Source organism: Dreissena polymorpha, chromosome 3 (assembly GCF_020536995.1).
Source record: "Dreissena polymorpha isolate Duluth1 chromosome 3, UMN_Dpol_1.0, whole genome shotgun sequence".
Lineage (NCBI taxonomy): Eukaryota > Metazoa > Mollusca > Bivalvia > Myida > Dreissenidae > Dreissena > Dreissena polymorpha.
This window is the reverse complement of record NC_068357.1, coordinates 81,029,234-81,048,901: the sequence shown is the minus strand read 5'-3', so window position 1 is coordinate 81,048,901 and position 19,668 is coordinate 81,029,234. Positions and strand designations below refer to the sequence as shown.

At 33.3% G+C, this 19,668-nt stretch overlaps 2 protein-coding genes across 2 annotated transcripts; one reads left to right on the top strand and one right to left on the bottom strand.

Annotated features, from left to right (window-relative positions):
* The first annotated feature begins 6,180 nt into the window (after nucleotides 1-6,180).
* Nucleotides 6,181-14,925, top strand: LOC127874946 (uncharacterized). Its single transcript, XM_052419652.1, has 3 exons — nucleotides 6,181-6,656; nucleotides 12,814-13,826; nucleotides 14,550-14,925. The coding sequence occupies exons 1-3, from the start codon at nucleotides 6,319-6,321 to the stop codon at nucleotides 14,894-14,896; spliced, it is 1,698 nt and encodes a 565-aa protein (XP_052275612.1). The 5' UTR covers nucleotides 6,181-6,318; the 3' UTR covers nucleotides 14,897-14,925.
* A 3,693-nt stretch (nucleotides 14,926-18,618) lies between these two features.
* Nucleotides 18,619-19,341, bottom strand: LOC127872359 (uncharacterized). The gene has a single exon (XM_052415691.1). It carries the CDS (start codon nucleotides 19,339-19,341, stop codon nucleotides 18,619-18,621), a length of 723 nt encoding a protein of 240 aa, XP_052271651.1.
* Between the last annotated feature and the right edge of the window lie 327 nt (nucleotides 19,342-19,668).

Below are 19,668 nucleotides of genomic sequence, written 5' to 3'. Positions count from 1 at the left end.
CATATTTTTATTATTTTATGTTATGATGCATTGATCTTGTTTCTGAATTCACCAAGCAATCTATTATCATGTTAAACTTTTGAAGAGAGATGTTATCTGATATTAAAATTATAAAAATATAATAACTACAAAGTGAAAAAACTTCAGTTGAATACTGTGACCAACTAAAATTTGCCAAAGAGCAAAATTTTGATCAGATCTTAAATTAAATTAAATACAAGTATAAGGAAAGACTCTGCCTCTTTGATCCCAGTTCAGACTTGTCAAATCTGCAAATTTGCCCTTGGCCATATAGAATTGGGAACTAATTACCATCAAGTCATGTTAAAAGGAGTAGGGTGTAGCATGCTTTTATTTATCTCTTGAGCTTTCAAATGAATTTTATGGGTAATTTTCATACAACAAAACAGAAGTGGCAGATTTTTTTTTTCAAGCAGAACACAGTCATGATTCATACGAATGATATCATATAGTGTATTTTACCTTTGACTTTGAAGGATGACCATGACTTTTCACCACTCAAAAGTTGCAGCTCCATGAGATACACATGCATGCCAAATATCAAGTTGCTATCTTCAATATTGCAAAATTTATGACCAAGGTTAAGGTTTTCGACAGACCCACACAACAGACAGACAGGCCAAAAACAATATGCCCCCGATCATTCGATCCGTGGGAATAAAAGGTTATTTAAAGATGATTTTAATTCACTTAGGCATATAATTAAAAGAAAAAGTGCAATTAATGCACATTTCATGCAACAGTAATTGCATTGTATTTTCTGCATTTTGTGTGCGTTCAATACACTTAAAAATGGAGACAAGACACACTTTTAACAGAAAGAATGTATTTTTTCAGCATTTTTCAGCATTAATAATCTTCTAGTGTATTTTTATCATCACAATTACACTTTACTAGGAAATCAGTATGTTAACCTTTTCCCACTCAGAGCACAAGTGGAAATTGCTTTGTGAAAACAACATAAAACCAGAACAGCTTGCGCGTAACTCACAGTCTGTTCTGGTTTTATGCTGTTTGCTTCCCATCAGTATCTAACAAATGGAGATGAAGCCTTAAAAACTTGAATTTAATATAAATAATAGTGAATAAAATTTATACAGTACCTAATTAGTAGCAATAGGCCTTATATGGTATACTTGTGGTAGAAATAATGTATTTTGTATAATACAACACACCTGTCGGTAATACCCGAAAGGGGAGTTAGTAAGTATATATATAGATAGATAGATACATTACTTAATCAATATAGCTTCCCATACAGTTCAATACAATGTTCAATTTAATACACAATGCAAGTTGAGATATGACATCAAGCTTGGAATAATCTTTTCAATAATGTATAATATGCTGTTATAATTTGAAAGTGAAATAGACACTTGCATATAAAAACTGATTTTACATCAAAACTATTGTTAAATTTGATTTTGTAAATACTCAAAAAATGATACAGTTTATAAATGCAGTCAAAATGATAAAATATGCAATTACTATAAATAATAAAGTAAGAGAAACGCGCTTTGGTACTAAAAAACGAATGAATATTACGATAATACATTCTGAATATGTAATTAACAGTTTTGTCTAAGAAAATCACCAATTCTTTTCATATCAATGTACATGATTCTGGCATTGTTTGTGCAACTGTAAATAATATTCTATGCGGTGAAGTAAATTTTTCATTTTGAGAGCATAAATTGTTGAATTTGGCACAGTAAATTGATATAAAATGTCCATCTAAGTCAAATTTAGTTTTAGATTTATGTTAGAAGATTCTAGAAAACCAGCCCAGGTACTCACAAAATTTAAAGGTATTAATTACGTTTATGGGATAAACATTAAAATGTGTTCCTTTGTAAAAAAACTGATTTTTTTATGTACTGTTGAAACATTTTACTTTAAGTATGATCTCGGATACTGGAAATTTTAATCATTGAAGTTTTTAACACAAAGTGAATATCATTTCAACATTTATGATTTTCTTGATGATGTAAGTCCTGTATTTAATCTTACACACAATTGCCGGCATATATTTTTGTTAGTAATGATTTCTGTGATAATTGTGAATAAGTAACATTTATATTTACCGTTTGCATTTATTGATTTATTGGAACAATATAGACATACATTGCGCTTTGATGGTTATGTTCATTTAAGCCCAAAAAGTATGGGAATTAAAACTTAAATAATACAGAAAGAAAGCACTATAAAACTGTTCTACTTTAAGAGATGTTAATTTTTATATTATATTTAATCATTCTAGAAGCACATACCAGTATATATTAAAAATATTATCAGAAAAATGTCAAAATATAGTGCTACATTTATGAGTAAAACAAGCAAATCCAGTTGCATAGAGCCGTTTATTGTTATTGTAACGATTTTCAATATACATATAGTGTGATAATAGCATTTCTTATATAATATGCAATATAAAATTGCAAAGATATTAAATACAAATGTCATGTTTTTACCAGGCATTTATTTTCTTGCAATGGATAAAGAAGTAGCGATATTGATAGATGCAAAATGGAATAACATTGTCCACTTTTTACCTAAATTAGTTGGACTACACATAGTGTAACACATACATGTATGTATGCATTAAGGAAGTCATCATAATCAGAACTGATTAGTACCCAACATAAACATTAAGAATACACTATAAACACCTTGATATTGACCTGATTGCAAAAAAACCACATTAAAATGTGAAATCCGTCAATTTTTTTTATAGTTTTTAAATACTCCACTTAAAACGACATTGTCTTTCGCATTAAAATAAATCTTTTTTAGACTATTTTCACAAAACGTGACCAGGAAACATCTGGTATTTCTTATTCATGTTTTGTGACCAGGAAACATCTGGTATTTCTTATTCAATTTCAAGTTAATTAATTTTGGATTGATCAAATGTGAAAGGTCAAGCAACTGTGTCATGTTTAAGGATAAAACATAGCATGTACTTGATTGAAAGATGTTGCCTAATTCTAGCATAGACCTATACATACCTGTTTGTATAGTCCCTGTTCTTATTATATACTTTAAATTGCATGTTTATATAATGTATGTAATAGTGAATAAAAACAAACAAGTACTTTAAACATAGTTGTGAATAAATTCTTTCATGGTTCAGAGTGAAAATGGTTCTAATTGGCATCTCTCAGTCATTTAACCAGCCATATAATTACTACAACTATTTTGGTTCCCTGAAAACAAGACACTGCTGTTACTGTAGCCAAAATGATTAACCAAATGTAAGCGCAAGCATGTGGAATTGTTTTGAATGTATGAGAACATTTCAATGTCCATTCCTTTCCTGTTTTTCAAAATGTCATCGTTGTTATAATACCACAGTCAAGGCACTTGCAGGTTTACCGTTGCAACCTGCTCTACAGATTTCTTGCATGTACTTTTCAAGTGTTGTAGGTGGTTGCATATGAATAACTCTTGCAATCGACGGCGCGTTTAGACCCATAACTAAGGCAACTGTTTCAAGCACTAAACAAACTTTTGGATTTTTCTTTCTAAGCTCAGAAATAATGTGAGCTTTCATTCTGTCCTTGTAGTTTTTGAGAAATTGTGCTACAATTCAATCTTCTGGTTGTGTACTGGATTCAGGACAATATGCATGTTTTCCTAGTTCATAGCAAAGTAGTTAAAAGCAATAGCCTAGAGATTCCAAATTATCACAGTACGTAATTTATGGTGACTATAAACTCAATATGTTGCTCTTTTAATTCAGGCAGCTCTTCATGCATTATCATATCATACTTTCAAATTTGTGAATATTTGGCATTCTTTCTTATTTTTCCCCAAAAAATATTAGCGCAGTCACGGTTGGCTAATACTTTTGCCGTGTTCTTGAATTGGAGGCTTTCAATAAGGTTTTCTATAGCATTTGGTGTTGCTGTCGCTGTAAGTGCCAAGTGAGGTATTTTGGGAAACAAACATGTCAGGTCTCCAAGTCTGTTGAACGCTTTACAGAAATCTGAACCCCTGTAAAAACAAGACACATTACAAATATGATGTTGTTCTGTCGTAATTCCAGCAATCCATATTTAATTTATTTTATAACACGGTTTTTGAATTAACTGGAAAATGCAATCAGAAAATTCAACTTTTTTCATTCTTTAAACAAGAAATGTGTCCATAGTTACTCAGAAATCTATGAATAATAACAGTCAGATATATTTATGAATTGTCGCTAGGTGTGGAATTAGCAAATTGCTTATTGTCATTCAACACAATATAACAATCGTGGTAAAGATCGCGAAAACATCTTACTACCTGAAAAATAATGCTTTTTCCTGAGCCAGTAAGAAGAACTGCGATCGTATCTTTCAAATCATAAAGACTCTTTAGGGCTTTCAATTGGTAGTCGCTTAAACTAAACTCTATCTTCAGCTGGCTCGTCGCATATTCTAGATCAGACTTGAAATCCATTTTAACTCTGAAATGTAAACAATACCATGCAATATACCGTTTGCCGTAAAAGTCAACTTATCATTTATTATGTAATTATATATAATTCAATTGCTTGTTTTTGCATAAAAAAATAATAAGAAAATGATTTGGAATGGTAATAATGCGTTTACCCTCTATGTATTGCATCACTATTTTTATGCGTAGTATATCGCCTTATAACATTGTCCACTTTTTACCTAAATTAGTTGGACTACACATAGTGTAACACATACATGTATGTATGCATTAAGGAAGTCATCATAATCAGAACTGATTAGTACCCAACATAAACATTAAGAATACACTATAAACACCTTGATATTGACCTGATTGCAAAAAACCACATTAAAATGTGAAATCCGTCAATTTTTTTATAGTTTTTAAATACTCCACTTAAAACGACATTGTCTTTCGCATTAAAATACATATTTTTTAGACTATTTTCACAAAACGTGACCAGGAAACATCTGGTATTTCTTATTCATGTTTTGTGACCAGGAAACATCTGGTATTTCTTATTCAATTTCAAGTTAATTAATTTTGGATTGATCAAATGTGAAAGGTCAAGCAACTGTGTCATGTTTAAGGATAAAACATAGCATGTACTTGATTGAAAGATGTTGCCTAATTCTAGCAGGGACCTATACATACCTGTTTGTATAGTCCCTGTTCTTATTATATACTTTAAATTGCATGTTTATATAATGTATGTAATAGTGAATAAAAACAAACAAGTACTTTAAACATAGTTGTGAATAAATTCTTTCATGGTTCAGAGTGAAAATGGTTCTAATTGGCATCTCTCAGTCTCTCCGTGTTCTTGAATTGGAGGCTTTCAATAAGGTTTTCTATAGCATTTGGTGTTGCTGTCGCTGTAAGTGCCAAGTGAGGTATTTTGGGAAACAAACATGTCAGGTCTCCAAGTCTGTTGAACGCTTTACAGAAATCTGAACCCCTGTAAAAACAAGACACATTACAAATATGATGTTGTTCTGTCGTAATTCCAGCAAACCATTTTAATTTATTTTATAACACGGTTTTTGAATTAACTGGAAAATGCAATCAGAAAATTCAACTTTTTTCATTCTTTAAACAAGAAATGTGTCCATAGTTACTCAGAAATCTATGAATAATAAACAGTCAGATATATTTATGAATTGTCGCTAGGTGTGGAATTAGCAAATTGCTTATTGCCATTCAACACAATATAACAATCGTGGTAAAGATCGCGAAAACATCTTACTACCTGAAAAATAATGCTTTTTCCTGAGCCAGTAAGAAGAACTGCGATCGTATCTTTCAAATCATTAAGACTCTTTAGGGCTTTCAATTGGTAGTCGCTTAAACTAAACTCTATCTTCAGCTTGCTCGTCGCATATTCTAGATCAGACTTGAAATCCATTTTAACTCTGAAATGTAAACAATACCATGCAATATACCGTTTGCCGTAAAAGTCAACTTATCATTTATTATGTAATTATATATAATTCAATTGCTTGTTTTTGCATAAAAAAATAATAAGAAAATGATTTGGAATGGTAATAATGCGTTTACCCTCTATGTATTGCATCACTATTTTTATGCGTAGTATATCGCCTTATAACGCAGGCGGATCACGCGTTGGGTGTATCAAAGCCAAGATGGCTGGTAGTTAGGTACGAGTCTACTCTTTACGGAGAATCCGGAGATGGACGAAGTGTTACGATTGTCGTCTGCTGATCCAAAGTGGTGTATACAATGACTGTAAACGCGAGTATTTACGAGTGACACGCGCAAGAAGGAAGTGGTGAATACATTTTCTGAAAATTGTTCATTTTCAATATAGTATGGAAAATGGCTTCCGGAAGCGAACACACACAGGAACAGAAAGGATCAGATCAAGTTATAGATTTTAGCTGCACATTCTGCAGCGAAAACGAAGGGCTTATTACTGAGGCTCACTTTTTCTGTAAACAATGCAGTAAATGTTTCTGCAACCAGTGCGTTATACTTCACAATGGGTTGTACAAGAAACATGCCGTCAGCGGAATGGGAGAGAAGGATGTCTGGCCAGCTAATGAATCAAATCCAGGGCTCGAGAAGTGCTATCAACATCCTGATAAAGACATCGAGCTGTTTTGTGAGGATCACAGTCGACTGTGTTGTTTGCTTTGTCAATTCAATGATCATAGGTATTGTGCTTTCTATATCCAATATTTTATAAATATAAATAAAACATAATGTGTTTTAATTTTCCTTATGTATTAAATAATATTTGTGTAGATCTTTACTTTAATTAAAACTTTATCGTATCATATGTATGCACTGAGCATGGAAATAACCGATCACCTTTCAACAACTTAACTTTATTTTTCAAAGCGATATTTATACATCTGTCCCACATCGTGTTCACTTAAAGGTGTAGAGGCTTGTGATGTGGATCATAAATATTTAACGTAGTTTTTTTTATTTATTTATGGTAATACTATTATTAACTATGGGTAAAATAATGACTCGCTTTAAATATAATAAATCTTAGCAGTACTGAAGTACCTTTTAATTGCATTTCTTCTTTTATTTATGGCAATGGGTCAAGTGCCAAACATTGAGACACACAACAAATGTATTAGACATGACACACAAAATACACATGAATAAAACACGGGTCCCCATCTTGCAAAGTTAAAATCATTTGTGACGAGTTATTCATAAACCATTTAAATGTATGTAAAAATTAACAGCATTGCATCACACTTCAAATTAAATAGCCATAAAAGAGAATATACTTTGATTTAATTACTAATTACTAATGTTTAATGTTAGTAAATGATTGTACTATTAAAAGTGGAATATTTAGAATGTTTATTACTTTCTTATAGTAATAAGAAAAAAGGATCACATTGAATAAGAATGTGCCATAACTGTGGTTCGAAACCGAAATTAAAGTTAACGCGCTCCATCACATAGGCTTTTTAATCTAGATTGATAGTTATAATGCTTTTTCAGAAATACTCGTTGTTGCGAAATAATTGATGAAAAAAACGTTACGCACTCGTTATGTTTTTTTTTATTTCGATGGATAATTATTTATAAACGTACATTTATTTTAAACGTATATTTAAGCCAGAAGTATGATTAGACTTGTTTTAATATATTGCATACATTCATTTAAGAATCTGTGACCAAAGATTTTATCAGTTTTAAAAGCAAAGTAGCAAATGATCCCAGGTCAGATATTTTCAGGAGTCAAAGTTTATATATTGCATTGGTCATTTTAAGCACGGCTAAATTAGATTAATTATTTTTTATTGCTTTATTTTTATTATCATTATTTTGGACAGAGTTTCACAAAAAATATAAAAAAAGCATGTCGCACACCAAGCATTAAATGAAATTCATGCGGCTGCAGAGAATAAGATTGTTTAAGTAAATTACTATATAAGTTCATATAAATAATGTGACCGAAGAGCCATAGGTTTTTTCTACCTAAGGTTCATGATTTGAACAACCTTTCTAGCGGACTACAATACGACGTTAAACACTAAATATCAAACCCCTAAATCTATTGGTTTCAGAAAGAGTTTTAAAGTTATTTTTTACATATAAGTATATATAAATCTTTTGACTATGGGCGTGGCAAGTTTTGACCACAGAGGCATGATTTGAACAAACTTGAGGACTACTTTTATCTAACACAGGCTCTAAATGCATTCATTCTTCGTTTTACAGACATGGGACCATTTGTTAATGATCTTCATGTTCATTGCATGAAAACACTATTTGCACTACTTACAAAAACAAACTATAATTATGTTATCTTGTCTGAGAAGTCACTCAGCAGATAAATCTTGGTACTCTTATAAGTTTGGTTCATCTGAAAATTATTCAACGTTAATGGCCTTTCTAAAAGGGAATTCCTTGCATATATTAGTTAGCTCTTTAATTTTGCTATATATTTTTTCCAATGCTCAGAAACAACTTTTGCAAAATCTGATTGGAAATAAATACGTGTGTAATAAAAGTTTAAATATTTCTAGACTGCCGGTACTGCTTGACGATTATTTAGTTAGATGTTAAAGGCAGTTTGAAAAAGCTAACTGAACACGATTACTTAACTTGTAAATTGATTCCATTTCAATAATGGGGCTTTTCAGAAATGTTTCGAGTGTAAAACATGTAAAGAAAGATTTTCAGCAGGTTTCAGTTTAAATTGCCCGACACGACAATAGCAAAGGAGGTTATACAAGATAGCTATTCAGCGATTATAAAATACTTTCTCACCATTCTGAAGCATCCTATTTTTATTTGTATTTTTAAGATATATTATAAACCTTATGTGAATAACAAAACATGTGGTTATTTGATCAGCCCATTTAAGATAAATGAATTCACTGGGGAGGGCAATTTTATGTTTGACTATTGAAAGTTTAAGTGCGTACATATTTCAAATAATATGATTGGACAATATAATAATTTGAGTATTTTTTAATTGGTAAAATAATTATATCACCTCAAAGGATCGAAGCAGCTAAACCCACTTCGTGTCAATAGAACACTAAAGAGTAATATTTTTATAGAACTCTTATTGTGCGGTTCCTATTTTAAATTCATTTCAGTGACATGAATGAAATAAGATAAACGACGTCCAATGACGTCGATAGAAAGTATTTTAAATACACTTGTGATGTCAAGTATAATTAAACCCGGCATTCTTGTGGGTCGGCTATTCTCGCGGTATAGCGTTTATGCTCCCTGACCTGCGCGACCTACGTGTTAAATCTGCAAGCAAACATGTCTTGCTGCAAATTTCAACTGCGTTCGGTGAATTCACTTGCATTTAGATTATTCGGGTACAGTCCGTATGCCGTATCAATATCCACGCAGAGTTGTCGTTGTCACACATAATCGCTCAAACCCCGCGCAGAGATAAAACTGGAACCAGCAGAGCTGGATTAAATCCCTGCCATAGATAACTACGTGAGGATAGCCGAGCCACGTAGTACAATAATTTTACCGTTATTTTTTTTCTTCAGATAATTTATTTTTTATTATGAACCTTAACTTATAAACTATTTCATAGTATAAAAATTATACTACTTTTCGTAATATAATACAAAAAACATATGCGAGAGCATGGAACGACAAATCTGCGTGGAGATTGACAATCTCTGCCATCACAAGAAAATCTTCTCAGATTTAGTAGGAATTTTTTAAGTATTATACTATGAAAATTAGTAACATTGTCTTTTATAATTTGAAAATAGTGTACATAAGTTTAGGTTCATAATAAAAAATAAATACCTAAATTAAAAAGAGTAGAAATAAGAACGATAACATTATTGTACCACGTGGACACGCTATCATCACGTGATTGGTTATAAAGGCAGTAATTTGATCCAGCTACGCTGGTTCCAGTCAAATCACTGCGCGGAGGTTGATGTAGTTTTTTCTGGTCTTGATTTATTCTTTTGCAATGTCGAAATTACCATCTGTCAATGTAAACCATAAATAACTAATTTAAATAAGCATTTTATGAAAATACTCGAACATTGTCGTCAACGATTTCTTTAATGTTGGGTACGTAATTACACAACGAGGTGTGAAGAGAATAATCTGCTGAAGTTGTATTGCTTAATTCGTAACTGCTTCATGACATACGAGTGATTTGTATAAAATTCTGGCTCTAAAAAGCTTTAATTCAACCAATTTGTTAACATCCTTATTTCTGTAAGTTTTGTTTATCCGAATCATTCCTTAAGAAAAGATGCACAATGTATACTCATTGTGAAATTATATATCGTTATGTTTAATTGTATTTATAAATATAAATAATAAATAAATTTTATTTTGAGTCGGCAAGACAAATAACAAATAACATAAGCTGCAAAGCTTTTTAACCGACTAAACAACAAGTGTAAGCAATAAAACATGAGTAAATCAGCTAAAAGAAAGATCAAATACATGTTTTTAAGGGTGAAAGCACAAATTAAGATATTAAATTACATGCAACACTGAAATAAGTTTGACAATATTAAAGCATTAATAAAATTTGAGGCAATTAAAAACTGTGTAGGAAGCTGCTGATCTAGACCTGCTAGTAGGACTAAAAACTGCAATAAGACGAGTGAATAAGAATCTGAATTCAAAAAGAAACACAAAAGTGCGACAGATAAAAAAGTGCTAAGAACGAATATCACCTCGAATCAGATTCGAAATGAACTGATCAGCAGCTTTCTCACAATAAAAACAGAATAAAGCATGAAACAAAATTAAGCATGAAACAAAATAGGAGCAAACTAGAAGCAAGCACAGGCAATCAGAATAAAATAATACATACTACATAAGCAAAACATAGACATCAAAAGCCACTAAACACAAATTAGAAGCTAGCACAAAAATAAAGCATGAAACAAATTAGAAGCAAACTAGAAGCAAGCACAGGCAGACAAAATAAAATAATACATAGTACATACGCAAAAACAAAGACATCAAAAGCCACTAAACACAAGTTAGAAGCAAGCACAAGCAATCAGAATAAAAAACTAAATAATACATAAGCAAAACAGAGGCAGCAAAAGCAACTTAACACAGTGTGGCATGCAGCTCCAGAACTTTATGTACCTATGTAACTTTACAGGAAGAACATTTGCATTCTTTGCCAGTCCAGCTCATCATAAAGCTTTTAAATTGGTTAAAATTACTTGCTTTCCTGTGGCTTTCTGGTAAAGCATTCCACAGAACTGGAGCTGCATGCCGGAAGCTGTGTGTACCATACTTAGTAGACTTGACTTGGGGAATCTCAAGAAGATTGGTATACCTGAAGTGATAACGAGATTCACGTTTGATAACAAGTTCATTTAGAACAGGTGGAGACATTTTATTTATAATTTTGAAGGTTTCAAGTGCTATTACTCTGGTTCTTCTAATGTATAGACTAGGTAAGTTTGCTTTTGTGAGTAATTGGTCATATGAGCTGTTGTAATCATCATATACAAAGCGAAGAGCTCTCTCTTGTATTTTTTCAATTTTGTCTGTGTTACTTTTAGAACAGAAATGCCAAGTTAGAGGGCAAAAACTGAAATTTGCTAAGATAAATGAATGGAAAATGGTTAGTCTACTAAGACGACAGAGGTTTTCCCTATTCTTTTCAGGATATTTAGCTGCTGTGCTGCCTTACTGCAAATGCTACTAATGTGGTGATCAAAATTTAGGTTTGAGTCTAAGTTTACTCCTAAAAGTTTAACAACATCGTCACATTTTATATTAGCATTACTTATGTCAAGAGAAAGGTTTTTGGAAGCGGTTCTTTTTCCAATAGCTATAGCTTGAAACTTGTCGGGATTAGCTTGCATACAATTAAAAGTAAACCAGTCTATAAGGATATTGCTTTCTTCTTGTAGAACTTTAACAAGGTCATCAAAATTTGTGGAACAGTAGGAAAGTGTATTATCATCTGTATAATTATAGAGTGTGCCCTTGTGAATAAAATAAAAGATATCATTGATGAAGACATTAAATAGGAGAGGCCCGAGTATGGAGCCCTGAGGTACGCCTTTGATAATATGAGCCCAGGAGCTTACAGAACTACCTATTTTGATTTGTTGTTTCCTATGGGATAGATAAGAAGTTAAAAGACCAATAGAGTTGTTAGATAGACCATAATATTTAAGTTTGCATAGGAGAATATCATGGGGCAGGCAGTCGAACGCCTTTGATAAATCCATCAGAACTGCAGCAACATATTGGTCGGAGTCTAATGCAGATTTCCAATCCTCGACAAGTTTCAAGAGTGTTGTTTGGCATCCATGCCCTTTCCGAAAAGCACATACAAAGTTATTGAAAATCTTATCAAAGTGTACACATTTGAACACAGAAAAATATATTTCCTTGTGTTAACAGATTAAATGCATCAATAATTTACAAACGGATGTGAACATGACTTCGCTCACAAATAACGATTTCAATATATAACTGTAATACCCGGTATATTTGATCGGTAATCTCCGTAAAAAAATCTTTTGATTAAGCATGTGTTTTAATTTATACTCACGATTTACTTACTGTACCTATAGTCTTCACTTAATAGTGATATCACAGTTACTGAATATCGTAAATAAAGCAAACTTTCAGAAACACGGTATAAGTAATTATGGTTAGTAAGATTATATAACAGGTAACTGATATCATTTCTTTCAAGAAAAAATACATTTCTTCCAAAAAGCTTATTATAAAATAAATACGTCGGAATCAACTTTGAATATGATATATATATTCATCCACTTATTGTCGTCTGATATGCAAGTCACGGTTTATACGTGCGCATTCCTAACACTATTTTCTTATCAACAGGTCATGCGAACGAGTTGTTTTTGTTGCTAAAAAAGAAAAAGGATTTCTTCCAACTGCAGACATTGAAACAATTACAGCGAACATAGAAAGACAGCTTATTCACGTTAGGGAAATGATGTCATTTCGGGACAAGAATAACACATCGTCACAGGAATCATATGAGAAAACATCTGAAGACATAAAGGCTCTTCGAAAAAACTTCGAAGAAATGTTTGATAAAATTGAGAAAAATACCATGAGAGACTTGGACAGAAAAATGGGGGAATTGCAAGACACTCTTAAATCTGACATGGCAAACCTAAGTCAGTTGGATGCTAATTTGAAGCGTCTCAATTCGGCCGTTTCTAATCAGAAAAGAAAAGGGGATCCGTTGACATTTATGATGGAAATGAAATATATGGAAATAATGCATATTTCGGAAATTATATTAGACGATTTGGATGAAAGTAATGATGCAGCGATCACATTTGAATGTAATACTGAAATAGGATCTGTTGTTGGCCAGTTCCTGACCTTTGGAGAATTTTTTCTCTCAAAAAATCCTAGTATGAACACTGAGATATACGCTTCTTGTAGAGAATCCGAGGAGCATGGCATCAAAATGTCGCATGAGCGTGTGTGTGACATACGTGGCATATGCGAGTTGTCAAATGGAACACTAGTAATTGCAGACAGAAAAAACAGTTCAATCAAAGTGTTAGACAACAACTACCATGTTGTAAATTGCATGGCTCTATCTTTTCCACCAAACGATATCTGCTGTGTAAGCTCTACCAAGGTTGCGGTCGCGGTGAACTCAATGAATGGTGGTCAAATACTAATCATAAACATCACAACAAAGAACGTCACTGTCGAAAACACATATGAATTTAAGCACAAGTGCAATGGCATCATCACATCAAGTGAATACAGCCTATTTATCACCACAAACACGGCTTTATTGCATTATAAAATGAACGCAGCGATGGAGTTTATCGGAACGATTCATGAAGACACATCCTCGTTCCTCACTGGTAAGCGTATGGGGCCTTTTCACGTTTTGGTAAATTGAGAAATAAAAAAAAATGTTTCAGATTTGCACATTTTCGTTGAAGTTATGATATTAGTGAGGTAATTGTAATACTGAACACTGACAATGCTCTTAAATATCCATAATATCTTTTGACGATTTAAAAACCTGACAATTATAAAGCCTTGCAACGCGAAACTATTGAATAATTTGAAGAGTTCTGTTGTTTTCGTTATATTTTGTGACGCTACGATGATTTCATATTTAAAGTATAAAATACACTACTTATTGTATGAGCCCTGATGGCCGAGTTGTGTTTTACTCCAGGGGTCAGTGGGTCGAGGCAAGTTGAGGGCTACTTTTTTTTCTTTCTTTAATTCTATTCTTTTTTTTACCGGAGCTTTTTAGATCCAATGGTTACATTTATCAATATACAGCATTTAATGACAAACTTCAATAAATCCCAATATCTGTGAAAATGCCCCTAACATCGTTATTGTGAATAAAAAAAACAGAAGGAAAAAATATCACGTCGTTTGTCGTTTGTAAGTTTGTGCAAACTCATATATGAAAGAAAACCCGAATACATAAATCATTAGAATGCAATTCCTTACTACCTAAATTTGTGCAGGTACTAAGGTCTTATTAATTATATGTGATGCCTTAATTTTTGTTTTGTATACTTTAACATTTATTACAATAAAACTACCAAAATATATATTTACAGTGAATAAATGTGCTAAACGCACGAACAGGCAAAAGGTCTACGTTACAAACTACAATCACAATCAGGTCCTCGAAATTTCACGGAATGGAACTAAGGAAGTCCTACATGTTGACTATGATCTAGTAAACCCCACGGGTGTGCACGTGACAGAACTCGGGCAAGTTCTCGTGTGTAATAGCAGCTCAAACACCGTGCTTATGATTGACGGACAAGGGCATGGTACCGTACTGGCCGATATGATGGATGGAGTAAAGCACCCGCAGTCCGTCTATTACAGCAAGATGCGTGGCGAAATAGTTGTTGGACAAAGTTGTAATAGACTACTAGTCATTAAAAATTGTATATAATAATGTGAAACACGTTGAGCATGAACACATTTTAGTGTGTGTGTGTGTGTTTCAACCTATATATTTATATATGTATATATTTATATATATATACTCGACATTTTAGAAAAATGGCCGCCGAATGTGTTTATGCAATTCTTTAACACTTTAATCGTTAATTTAAACAAGATTTTCATCTTGAAAATGGGAGTCGTGATTATAAGGGATTATGAAGTAATCGATATAGTCGTTAAAATTCGTATGCCAGCGGTAATCGATAGAGCCGTAATAAGACGTATGTATAGGGGAATCGATAGAGTAGGGATTATACGTATCTATGTGGGAAAGGGTTAATGCAAATATTCGAATATTCGATTGAATGGATTTGCGAGTATTCGAATACCGATGTAGGTATTCGATGCCATCCCTAATATATATATTACAGAAAAGGATAATCAGCTAAAATGTACTGTCCGCATACTTTTTAGATAAGCTGTTTGTACATATTTTATATCAGAATGATTGTTTCTTCACACGGCAAATTTTTCTCATATAATAATGATGATATTTTAAAATGATTCAATCAATCGCTTAATGCAAGGAGATACATGTTCGATAAAATTGACACATCTACACCTAAAGGTCTTATGTTTGGTATGAGGCAACAGCTTCAAGAAATAACACCAAACGAAATAATCATCGCAGGGACAAAAATATAAGAGATACGACAATTTGCGAGTTGCCACGAAGTGTCTCTCGATTTCAGAACACGTTTTGAATCAGAAGTCTCATCAAATACATTTGCAAGACACGGGACCGCAATCCTGGTCGTGACACTCATTTTATCCCACCCTTAGTGTTATATAGTTTAGATGAAACTGAATTGCATAGAATTCAAAATATGTGCGCCAGAACCAGGTTGAACATCAAATGCTTTGTTTTGATAGTTTTACTTAACTTTTATTGCTCGTTTACGGTGACCATACGTTTTAATTATTTGCAGGCCCAATTTTGTAGGTAAATTGCCCAGTATAATGCATGCTTTTGGAAGAATGATGAAAATGAGTTTATATTCTTGTATTGTCTTTGAAGATATCTTATTTATTAATTTGTAAAGTGATTGGAGTACTTGACATATTAAAAGTGTGATATTCGATGATTTGACTGTATGTGTATGCATATGCAAGGGGATTGAATTATGTCTTATTGATTTTCAGAATATGAGGTTATAATTTTTTATCGATCGACATTTTAAATTGTGCACGGTATAATAAATAGTTATGCATTTCTTTTGTTATTTTAATAACACCATTCCAATCAAAACATGAGTGTGAGCAAGTTCACATATTTGTTGATTATTTGTGTAAATTTTCTTCAATACTTTTTGAGCTACGCCAGACACAAATTACCAAATGCATTTTATTACAGGGGCCGTCAATCCGATTTAATCGACGACACCAAAACCAAAATATAAAGCTGTGCAAGTGTGAATGCTGATCCATATGTTTTTGAAGTTCAAGCTCTCTAGCAACAATATTTTTTGAGTTACTCACGGTTCAATTTTCAAACTGTCATTTTTAGTAAAAGGGTCCATAACTGCGAACATGTCTAATACACCGAAATCAAAATATCGAAGCAGTTCACAGTCTGCCTGATATGCTCTTTAGCAGCAATACTTTTTTAAAGTTACGAACGATACAAAATTCCGTTGGAGGGATGGAATGGGGAATATCTAAATTCCCCGCTCTCTCTGAAAGTGGAGGTATAAACCTTCAGATATAAGGCTTAACCTTCACGTTTTCTCCGAACGCAAATTTGTATTTTTAATTTGAACATGTGCGATAACATTAATCCTAACAAAATATTATGTATACTAAAAACCGACTATCACCCACACGTATCTTAATAGCAGTCGTTATGTATGGGAAGAAAACCCGAGCAAAATACTGCATTTACATATTTTATTGTCGTTATAAATGCTTAATCAAATGTATATTATTCAAATATGTTTACAAGTTATGCATCATTGTTCTTTTTTATTACAACTCTTTAAAATATAATATGGGTTTCATATTGTTGGTTTAAGTTATTTAAAATGTACGCACTATTTTTTTTCACAAGGTGCAACAGCAACAGATCATGGTAAACCTGCAAATAATTGTTAAAAGTTGAACAATAGCATTTGAAAAATTGGGCCGAGCGAGCACCTATCTTATTTTAATGGTTTATGTCTCTGTCATCTGCTGATATAAGATAGCCTCATCTGTTGAAAATGTTGGTTAGTTTGAATAAATGTAGAATACATGTATAGAGATGAACAAATTCAAAATCTTACCAGGGAAACATTTTTATTCAGATAGACCTTTTTTCATGTTCTATATAACTTGATAACAGAGTACACCAATGTATCAACCCAGTCTTAAAAAAAGACCATAAACCTATCGAATTGTTTGATAGAAAAATGCACATAACTTTAATGTAAATACACATGCAGAAATAACTTATTATGCTGATCGGTTGCCAATTCTGTACATGATCTAGAGATAGATTATGGCACAGGTATGCAAATTAACAAACAGCCTTGAACATGTGCAAAAGAAAGGATAAAATATGTCGTTGTGGTTATCAATTACTTACCTCTGAAACGTACCATGGTGTTAGATGCTCTGGAATACGTCACAGATAAGTACTACAATCTTTATTAAAACTCACAGAAGAAATGCACGATAATAATACGGATATGACACAGCATATGCAGTGTATTTTAACGGTTGTTCGGATGATGGAAGGAGTTCATATTATACATCGGAATTCTAATAGTAATTGAACTCTTCAAAAGAATTTATGAAGAGAAACCCAAATAAAATTATAATATTTTGAAAATAACATAAATAAATTGCGACTTGTACATAGTACATCGTAAGTCTTAACCATGTGTACACATGTGTATACCGAATTCAAGCTCGACACCGAAATTGATTAAACATATATATAATATTAATCAGCAAATATCACATGGTGACTAGGGCAAGATAGCCGAGTTTATAAATTCTCATGGACTCGTATTTGGAAACACCTGAAAGGCACGCAATTAAATACCTATCTGTCAAAGTTACGATGTATCCTTACGATGTATGGTGACATCGTGCTTCGTAGACAATAACATAATTGAAACGCCCAAGATATTTCGTAATTCCGATGCCAATAGGATCTCATTATAACATGGCCAACACTCATTTTTTTCAAATGGCATTTTCTTATCAATATTACCATATATCATTTGCCAAAACATATTTAACTAAAACCAACCATCCCAAGGACCTGGAAATTATGGGTAGAGATCTACGAGAGGGTGTTATTTTGTACGATACTGCTGTCTATGGGCGTAGAAGGAAATATTGAGCAATATGTTCGTCTATAAGTCTATACTGTCATTTTAAGGCTGCACGTGGAAGACCTGCCCGGTCAATATTGTTTTCATGCGCGGTCTCCGTTCAATAGAAACCAAAATGGGTTACTTCAACGTGTCATTTAGAATTTGAATACGGTGGGCCGTTTCAACTCTGTTTTATCTTCGAATAAATAAGATAGTTTTTAGGGAGTTTTCCCATAAACAAAAACAACAATATACATATCTTGTTATTTTTGTTTTTGGGTTAAATCCCTAAAAAGGAAATCACGGCGTCCTAAAAGCTCTTTATGAGCACTATCCAATTCTCTGGTCACCACACTGATCCGTTGATTCACGTTTTCTCCACGTAGTCCAGTACTTTCAACACCGGACCCCCGACTTCAGTTGCCTGTTGGTGCAGTTGATTGAAGGCTGATGTTATGTGCTCATCTGGTAGGTATGGGAGTGACATTACCTTCCGTAAGAACAGATACTTGTCGCCTTTGTTGGTGTATGCGGTCTTAAACCCCTCGTTCATTACTTTCCTATAGATTCGCTGCACCCAGTGAAAGACACAGCCTTTTATTACACAACCGGGGAACACGTCTCTGATCGCCTGCCAGGCTGCAGCTTCGAAATCGACCATGAACCACTCAACAAGAGGGGAATCCAGGTAGCGGTGAATGCTGGATAGGACTTGAATGTAGTCTTGCTTGGTTCTTCGTGACATAAGAATATATACCAGTGGTACCTGTTTGGTATCTTCGCCTTTTCTTACGAAGGCATGAATAGTCACTAGTTGGTAGAAGGGACGTTTGACCAGTTTGAAAGTCCCATCTACAAACCACTTTCTTGATTGTTTTAATTCACCGAGTTGTTCCGTTGTTGCGAACACTATATGTCGTTGGTCTTCATAACTGATGTCATCGAGTATAAAGTTGTCACCTATGTATTCCCTGTCAAGGTCAAAATTCAAGTCACATGGTTCTTGTGAGCGCATCTTCTGGCAGTGTAAGTTGACGGCTCTTGTAAGATTGTCCATTCGAGGCAGGCACACATCGTCTTCTGACACCATTTCTTCATGACCGTCTCTACAATTTCAGCCGCCGGACAGAACACATCACTGCGACCGACCTGCTTCGCCTTTGTTCTGATTGTAGACTTTTTATATGCCCCTGGATTTACGGGATGTGTATGCCCATTTAGACTGGCTGCAATCATCTCGCCAAACTGTTTTACACTAGCGAAGCATGTTACAGTACTTGTTTATTTCTCACACTACATGTCCAGTACGTTCTTCCACTGTGTGTCTTTCTTGCGTTGTATGTGTAGCCGTCATTGCTCACGAGTAGTCGACCACGACGCTTACTGCAACTTTCCACTACTTCGTACGATGTTGGTA

Excerpts from the sequence above, each read along its gene's own strand:
- LOC127874946 (XM_052419652.1), top strand. The coding sequence starts at position 6,319 with ATGGCTTCCGGAAGCGAACACACACAGGAACAGAAAGGATCAGATCAA. Across the intron at positions 6,657-12,813 it reads TGTCAATTCAATGATCATAG|GTCATGCGAACGAGTTGTTT; the intron begins GTATTGTGCTTT and ends TCTTATCAACAG. Across the intron at positions 13,827-14,549 it reads CACATCCTCGTTCCTCACTG|TGAATAAATGTGCTAAACGC; the intron begins GTAAGCGTATGG and ends ATATATTTACAG.
- LOC127872359 (XM_052415691.1), bottom strand. The coding sequence starts at position 19,341 with ATGGTGTCAGAAGACGATGTGTGCCTGCCTCGAATGGACAATCTTACA.